The sequence below is a fragment of the Babylonia areolata genome, chromosome 9, assembly GCF_041734735.1.
Source record: "Babylonia areolata isolate BAREFJ2019XMU chromosome 9, ASM4173473v1, whole genome shotgun sequence".
Lineage (NCBI taxonomy): Eukaryota > Metazoa > Mollusca > Gastropoda > Neogastropoda > Buccinidae > Babylonia > Babylonia areolata.
In genome coordinates, this window is record NC_134884.1 from 36,596,409 (window position 1) to 36,605,607 (window position 9,199).

The window sequence follows — 9,199 nt, forward strand, 5'->3', positions numbered from 1 at the left end:
TGCGACTCGGTCACCGGACAGCCGGGCACAGGCACCGGAGGCGCACAGACTCCTTTGGGTTTCATCGGCAAATACTCCGGCACTGGAAGGCCCGCCGGCTCCAACGTCGCCAACACTGGATACAGATGTGAGTGAAGCTTTGCCTGTACTGTCAGAATCAGAGTCAGAACAGCCTGAAGACGACAAAGACTGGCCCTGGATGATACACATACATACATATGTAGCCAAGCGCTTAGCTTCAGATAATGCTACAGATAGCGCTCTTATGCTTCAGATACTGCTTCACGCACACGCTGTATAGCATACGGCGTTCTCGCAACTAACTTGCCAGCCTTAAACAGCTCGCGCAGAATGTGACGCCATTCCCGGTTTGAGTGCAAAGCCCATACTAAACCTATTCCCTAATCATCTATTAAATCAAGTCTCTGTATTGTTCACTGCAATATTACATTTGTTGTGCTTACACACACACACACTTAAATCAGTTAGAAGCACACTTGATTTTAGTTTAATCGTTCGTCAGTGCAAAGATTTCAACTGACGCTAAGCTTACGTCATTTGTCCTTCTCGCCAGATAACCCACTCGAGTACACGGCTACACATACATACATACTTACTTACACAGAGAGAGAGAGAATGAATGAATGAATGAATGAATGAATGAATGAATGAATGAATGGTTGATTGTTTAATGCATTTCGGCCATGGGCACATAATACATAATATATCGGGAGTTTGGGGGTGGATTTATAAGCAATTAGTGAAATATATTCCACAAAAATACAACAAACAGAATTCACCTAATGACATCAGATTCACTTGCACAACATGATGCAATTCTGCAATTCTATGTAGAGTGGAACCAGCAGATAACTAGCAATGAGAGAGAGAGAAAGAGAGAGAGAGCGTCATCAGTGCAGATGACGTCAGAGAAGATGACGTATTCTCCGTGGTTGCAGCTGCTTGCATCTACAAGGGCAAGATCTACAGCCAGGGACAGACGTGGGCCGATGGTTGTGACTTCGACTGCGAGTGCACGGACGCCCAGAACGGTATCTACAAGTGCACAGACAAGTGAGTGGAGTCTGGGTTCAAACCATCGGTTGGGTGATTTGACTGGTTGGTAGGGTGGGAAGATGGTAGGGTCGCTGGTTTTTAACACTGAACATGGAATACATCTACTGAGGCATTACCTACAGTGGTGGTAATATCGCACGAAAATTGCCGTGAACTTGGTGGGGTTTGTGTGTGTGTGTGTGTGTGTGTGTGTGTGTGTATGGTGCTTTTCCTTCCCATCTGCAATAATAATAATAATAATGGGAAGAAGATAAAGCAAGAAGAGTAAGAGGGGACTTGATACAGACGTACAAAATATTTGAGTTTGACGATGTAAACAAAGCATGCTTTTTTTTGTACTCCAAAGGTACACACTACTAGAAACAGTACAGACAAAATATTTAAACAATATTCCAGAACAAACTTCAGAAAGTTTACATTTAGTAACAGAGTAACAGGTTATTGGAACAAATTAACAAACAATATTAAACGTGCATCTAGTATAAATACTTTTAAGAACCTCATAGATAAACATGAGTTATTGACAAAAACGAAATACGACTTAGATGGATAAAATGACTGAGCTTGTCAACGACCTGACCAACAATAAAAAAATAATTTTTAAAAAAGGGAGTAAAATCTGAAGGGGCATAAAAAGCCAAAAATGGCTAAGTTGTATACATAAAAACACCCCAAATCCTGATCCTGATCCTGAAGAACGGGCATTAAAATGCGCTCCCTACCTCCTCAGCACAGCCCCCTCACCCAAGCCCCCCCCCCCTCCCCCTCCAGCACCCCCTCCCCTCCCCCCTGAAAAAAAGCGTTTCAACCAGCGTTTTTGTGCTTTATTTATTTTCTTTCTTTCTTTCTTTTATTTTTTTTTTACTTTATATATTATATTCTTTCTCTCTTTCATTCCATTTCAGGTGTCAGCGTTACGCCGCCCTCCCGGCTGGCTGCAACCTGGTTCAAGACCCTGCTAACCCGTGCTGCGTGAAGGCCGAGTGCCCCCCGCCCACCGACACCCAGTGCCGCGACGTCAAGGACAACTGCTACCTGTACGGCAAGTACTCCTGTGAGGCGCCCTACACCGCCTGGGCCAAGGACAACTGTGCCTACTACTGCGGCTTCTGTGGTGAGCGGATTTGTTGTTATTTGATGTTTGTGTTGTTGTTGTTGTGGTGGTGGTGGTGGTGGCAGTGATGGTGTGGTTTGTGTGTGTGTGTGTGAGAGTGTGTGTGCGCGCGCGCCACCAGAAGTTTGGGACATTTTATTGTCTTTAATGTGATGATGATGAATGCTGCTGTTACTGCTACTGTTGCTGTTGATGATGATGATGATGGGAGTGGTGACTAACGATGCTGCTATGTGTGTGTATGGGTGTGGGGGGTTCTGGGGGTGTGGTGGGGTCGATTTTGTTTTTGAGACTGCTTGACCAAAGCTGTATTCTTATCATAGTAATAATAATGATAAAAACTATTGTCTTACATCCTTTGTTGTTAAGTTCATGTCATCTGTTGACCACTGCTGTATTCTTATGATGATAATACTACGACTACTATTGGCTTTCAGTATTTGTTATTCGTGTGTACTGTTGGACGATTTATATATATAAAAAAAATCGTTTTAAACCAACTAACCAACCAACTCAAACCAACTCATCTCAAAACAACAGGCACTCAGACCACGCAAGCTCCGGCCAACTGCAACGACAAACTGCCCAACTGCGCCGACTACGGACTCGATGGCTGCGTCGGCACCTACGAATCGTGGGCCCGCTACAACTGCCCCAAGTTCTGCGGCTACTGCGGTGGCAACGGACCCGTCACCACTCCCAGCTCCGTCATCGTCGTTTCCGGCGTCCCTGGTCAAGGCACCGGAGGCACTGGACAAGGTACATTATGTTGTTCCCGTGTGGGCACTGGACAGTGTATATTATTCTGTTCACTGTAGGCACTGGACAATGTATATTATTCTGTTCACTGTAGGCATTGGACAGTGTATATTATTCTGTTCGCTGTAGGCACTGGACAAGGTACATTATGTTGTTCCCGTGTGGGCACTGGACAGTGTATATTATTCTGTTCACTGTAGGCACTGGACAGTGTATATTATTCTGTTCACTGTAGGTACTGGACAATGTATATTATTCTGTTCACTGTAGGCACTGGACAGTGTATATTATTCTGTTCACTGTAGGTACTGGACAATGTATATTATTCTGTTCACTGTAGGCACTGGACAGTGTATATTATTCTGTTCACTGTAGGTACTGGACAGTGTATATTATTCTGTTCACTGTAGGCACTGGACAATGTATATTATTCTGTTCACTGTAGGCAATGGACAGTATATATTATTCTGTTCACTGTAGGCACTGCACAATGTATATTATTCTGTTCACTGTAGGCAATGGACAGTATATATTATTCTGTTCACTGTAGGCATTGGACAGTGTATATTATTGTGTTCACTGTAGGTACTGCACAATGTATATTATTCTGTTCACTGTGGGCATTGGACAGTGTATATTATTGTGTTCACTGTAGGTACTGCACAATGTATATTATTCTGTTCACTGTAGGCACTGGACAGTGTATATTATTGTGTTCACTGTAGGCACTGCACAATGTATATTATTCTGTTCACTGTAGGCACTGGACAGTGTATATTATTGTGTTCACTGTAGGTACTGCACAATGTATATTATTCTGTTCACTGTAGGCACTGGACAATGTATATTATTCTGTTCACTGTAGGCAATGGACAGTATATATTATTCTGTTCACTGTAGGCACTGGACAATGTATATTATTCTGTTCACTGTAGGCAATGGACAGTATATATTATTCTGTTCACTGTAGGCACTGGACAATGTATATTATTCTGTTCACTGTAGGCAATGGACAGTATATATTATTCTGTTCACTGTAGGCAATGGACAGTATATATTATTCTGTTCACTGTAGGCACTGGACAGTATATATTATTCTGTTCACTGTAGGTACTGGACAGTGTATATTATTCTGTTCACTGTAGGCACTGGACAGTGTATATTATGGACAGTGTATATTATTCTGTTCACTGTAGGTACTGGACAGTGTATATTATTCTGTTCACTGTAGGTACTGGACAATGTATATTATTCTGTTCACTGTAGGCACTGGACAGTGTATATTATTCTGTTCACTGTAGGCAATGGACAGTGTATATTATTCTGTTCACTGTAGGCAATGGACAATGTACATTATTCTGTTCACTGTAGACGCTGGGCAAGGTACATTATACTGTTTCCGTGTATGATAGTCATTCATGTCCGACTCGGATCATCTGAACATCTAGAGAAGGCAACTGTTGTCCCGACTATCTGGGCTAGAATGTGATTATATTGGGGAGATTCTTGCCCGTCCCCACTCTCTCGGCCAAGAAGTCTTTGTGATAGTCGGAGTTATGACGGTCCCCAAAGGACAACTAGGCCCCTAGGCTGCAGCACTAAGAGCCGCATGGTACAATCTTGCCTCCTAGTTTGAGAGAGTCATAGTCCTTCACAAAAGACGAAGCTGTAAATGAATTGGTGTTGAAGTGGAGAATCCATTGACCATACAGCTCTCACTTTGCTGCTGGCCAAACTGTAAGGTTTCGTCTATCTCTGTATGCAGCATACTACCTTCTAAACGCCCAAAACCTGGTAAATGCCCACCCCATCCCATTTTGGGTTAGACATTGTACATTTTGTAAAAATTCTTTATAAACGCACCCACATCCCTTACGCATTGAAAAAAAAAGAGAAAACTTACGATAATCTGATTTTCGATTAATTTGTTGGTTGTGTTGCTTTACAAATCAGTGCATATTTTGATGCACATAATTATGAAGAATAAAAACGTCGGCATTAGATGTCAGTGTGTCATGAAGGTGGAATCAAACTTGAATGTATTTGAAATAATGATCAAACAAATAATTAAAAGAAAATGACTGACCGGACTTGGTAAAAGAGAAGCCGCCATTTTCACGAGAGAAACAACAACCGATAATGAATGTGTGTGTGTGTGTGTGTGTGTGTGTGTGTGTGTGCTCGTGTGGCTACTGTGGCTACAGTTTCCGGCAGCTGTCAGGACAAGCAGAGCAACTGTGACCAGTATGGCCCCGAAGCCTGTAACGAACCGTACCGCAGCTGGGCCATCGACAACTGCCCTGCTCGCTGCAACCTCTGCAGTGAGTTTCCTCCTTCGAACGTTCGTTCGTTCAGTCTTTGTCATCGTTTCCTACTTCCTTGTCCTCGTCCAGACGTCCTATCCCCTGAGGTCTTGTGGTTCAGTTGTGTGGGTGGATGTTGGATCGGTGGGTGGGTGGGTGGAGAGGAGGGCAGGTTCAGTGGACTGGGGTGCGTGGGTGGGTGAAGGTGAGGGTTGTTGGCATAACGCTGAGCCTTGGACGTGGTGTGTGTGTGTGTGTGTGTGTGTGTGTGTGTGTGTGTAAGTGTGTGATTGTGTGTGTGTGTGTGTGTGTGACTGAAGTCAGACTGAATGACACAGGAAACGAATAATCAGAGCGGCAGGTCTCGATCGACTCTACCCCCAGAGGTGGGCAACCTGTTGTACGGTGGTGACTTCGTGGGACGGTTAGAGCTTGTTTTTTTTTTTGTTGTTGTTGTTGTTTTTTTTACCAAGGATGGGCGCTATACTAGTGTTCATACCAATCAATCAATCAATATGATATTAGTATTTAAATTAATTGGTTTTAATTTGGTTGGATTTCCAGACCTTGTTGGCTCCAACCATGGCATCGTCACTGCTCATCAGGATAGCTTCGTCACTGGCCAGAGTGAGTGCTTATAACATCACCATCTCATTATTTTTTTTTTAAAAAGTGAAGCATCTCACACATACACACACACACTCACACACACACACACACACACGCACACACACACACACACACACACACACACACAACACAACACAACACAACACAACACAACACAACACACACACACACACACACACACACACACACACACACACACACATTCATTATCAGTTGTTTCTCTTGTGACAGGTACGTACAGTCTCTTTTCCCCCCGACTGGCATATTTTCTGACTTGTTGGGGTGTAAGAGAGAGATTGGGGGGGGGGGGGGGGGGGAGACAACACACACACACACACACACACACACACACACACACACACACACACACACACACAGGTAGACGCGGTGTTTGATCGACTGGATAATAATCATTCAACTGATATATCCTTGTCTGATGCACACACGCTCACGGACGTGTATGTGTGTGTGTGTGTGTGTGTGTGTGTGTGTGTTTGGTTGTGTATCTATCTATCTATCTATATGTTTTGGGGGGGTTTGTTTTCCAGCTCTGGGCTGCTACTACAACGGCCGCATCTACAAGCACGGAGAGGAGTGGCAGGATGGCTGCGATTACAACTGCACCTGTGTGAACGGACAGACCGGCTTCTACCGCTGCGGTGCCAGGTATGGTTGTTATGTCCATGTTGTGGTACCCATGTTGTCGTTGTGTTGTTGTCGTTGTCGTGCTTGTGTTGTGATTACATCCATCAGCACGTGTGTGTGTGTGTGTGTGTGTGATCGGACAGACTGGCTTCTACCACCCACTGGCAGCGCGAGTTTTTCAGTGTTGTTGTTGTAGTTTGGGTTGTGTTGTGTTGTGTTTATGTGTGTGTCTGCGCATGTGTGTGTGTTCGTCTCTGTGTGTGTGTGTGTGTGTGTGTGTGTGTCTGTGTCTCTCTCCCCTCCCCCACCTCTCTCCACTCTCTTCCTTCCTACACCCATCCCCCGCCCGTTCCCCCACACTACCTCAACACTCTACCTCGCTCCTCATCTCCCAACAACACCCCCCCTCCCCCCGCCCCACCCACACATACACAAACCCGACCCTTCCTGTGTACCCACCCCCCCTCCCCGCCCCCCTTCCCTACTACTACAATTCCATGTTTGCAGATGCCTGACCTACGATAACCTGCCCGCTGGATGCGTGATGAACAAGCCCCCAGGAGAGTGCTGTTCTGTGCCTGTGTGCGATGGCGTTCAGATCAACGGTCAGTATCTGCACTGTGCATCATACGAGCGCGCACGCACGCACGCACACACACGCACGCACGCACACACACACACACACACACAAAGACATATGTACGTGCGCACACACAGACACACACGCACACACACACACACACACACACACACACACACACACACACACCATGAACGAACTAACGAACGGACCAGTCAATCTCAAGTTATTTGTTGGACCCACTGGTTGGATATGAATGAGTGACTGAATGAAATCGATTGGTGTTTCAATTTGATAGATTGGTTAATCGACCAACATGTCGACTGACTGGGAATCATCACGGTTCTTTCCCAGGTCAAACCAAGGGCTGTCTGTACAAGGGACAGGTGCACCCAGCCGGTACCCAGTGGAATGATGGATGCGAGTACAAGTGCTCATGTCTGGATGGAGATACTGGCCAGTACCAGTGTACCGCTCGGTAAGTACACCTGCACCCTATTCAGTGCACGCGGACTTTCTGTCTCGGTGTATTCGTAACTGTAGGCCTCTCTCTGTCTGTGTGTATCTGTCTGTCTCTGCCTGTCTGTCTGTCTCTCCCTCCCTCTCTCTCTGTCTCTCTCTCTCTCTCTCTCTCTCTGTATCCGTCTCTGTATATCTATGTCTGTCTGTCTGTCTGTCTGTCTCTCTCCTTCTCTCTCTCTCACCCCACCTTTCCTCTCTCCCCCCTCTCTCTTTGGGCTGGAATTTGATTATAGTGGAGAGTGTCTTGCCCAAGTTATATCCCCACTCTCTCGGCCAAGAGGGTTTTTAGGACAGTCGGCGTTGAGTTGGAACCCAGAGTTCTGAACTGAACTAGCCCCCCACCACCCCCACCACCCCCTCCCTAAGGCTGCAGCACTAAAAGCCACCGCTATTTTACCTCCTAGTTTGAAAGTCATAGTCCTTCACAAAAAGACCTAAGCTGTAAATGAGTTCCCATTGAAACCACATCGATAATACAGCTCTCACTTTGCTGTTGGCCCAGCTGTAAGCTTATGTATTACTATCGCTGTTATTATTGTTATTATTATTATTATCAACATCATCATCATTATTATCATTATTATCATTATTGAGTCTTTATATCTGCAATTTGTAGTATTGTATTGGTGTATGTAGGTTTTTGTTATGTTTTTCCACTTCTGTGGCCTCATGTGCTCTTGTGTGGAATCATGCACTATAATTGTATATTATGTACTGTCTCATGTGAAGCGCTTAGAGCCCATTCATTATATTATTATTATTATTATAAATATTATAGTTATAATTCTTATTCTTATTGAGTCTTATGTAATCGTCTCCGACTTGCAGGTGCGTGACCTGGAACCTGCCAGCAGCCTGTACTCTGCAGCAGCCCGCGCCCGGCAAGTGCTGCCCAACCCCCAAATGCCCCGATGGTTACACCATCAACTTCCCTCCTGGCTACGTCCCGGAATAAGTCAACATCTCCGAGGAGGAAACCTGTGCTTGTTAACTAACTAACTAACTAACTAACCATCTTCCGTCTGTACAGATCGGTAGAATAGAGATGTGTGTGTGGAGTGTGGAGAAGGTGTGTGTGGTGTGTGTGTGTTGTGTTGTGTTGTGATTTCAATCTGTTTAATGAAATAAAAGCCGGGTTTCATGACTGAATTTCAGTGCTGTGTTTCACGAGAGTGTCCTCTTGAGTGTGCGCGTATGTGTGTGTGTGTGTGTGTGTGTGTGTGTGTGCATCTCTCTCTCTCTTCCATCGCTCTTTGCCTCTCTCTTTTCTCTCTCTCTCTGTCTTCCATCGCTCTTTGACTCTCTCTCTCTCCATGTACCTCTCTCTGTGAGTAGACACACACACATACATACATACATATATATATGTATATATATATATGTATGTATTTATATATGCATCTCTCTCAGTGTCTCTGTCTCTCTCTGTCTGTCTCTATGTCTATGTCTCTGTCTGTCTCTCTCTCTCTCTCTTCCATCGCTCTTTAACTCTTTCTCTCTATGTACCTCTCTCTGTGAGCACGCACACACACACACACACACACACACACACACATATATATATATATA

The 9,199-nt window shown here is 44.8% G+C and overlaps 1 protein-coding gene across 1 annotated transcript in view; it reads left to right on the forward strand.

The window, feature by feature from the left end:
* LOC143285629 (uncharacterized) overlaps positions 1–8,759 on the forward strand; it is a 43,680-nt gene extending 34,921 nt beyond the window's left edge. Inside the window, exons 33-42 of the mRNA XM_076593027.1 lie at positions 1–127; positions 960–1,074; positions 1,983–2,191; positions 2,732–2,950; positions 5,155–5,271; positions 5,818–5,880; positions 6,432–6,549; positions 7,036–7,133; positions 7,463–7,586; positions 8,459–8,759. The exon at positions 1–127 is cut by the window's left edge and continues 82 nt beyond it. Coding sequence (XP_076449142.1) covers positions 1–127; positions 960–1,074; positions 1,983–2,191; positions 2,732–2,950; positions 5,155–5,271; positions 5,818–5,880; positions 6,432–6,549; positions 7,036–7,133; positions 7,463–7,586; positions 8,459–8,585 — 1,317 coding nt within the window. The 3' untranslated portion in view covers positions 8,586–8,759. The remainder of the gene's footprint in view (positions 128–959; positions 1,075–1,982; positions 2,192–2,731; positions 2,951–5,154; positions 5,272–5,817; positions 5,881–6,431; positions 6,550–7,035; positions 7,134–7,462; positions 7,587–8,458) is intronic.
* The last annotated feature ends 440 nt before the right edge of the window (positions 8,760–9,199 follow it).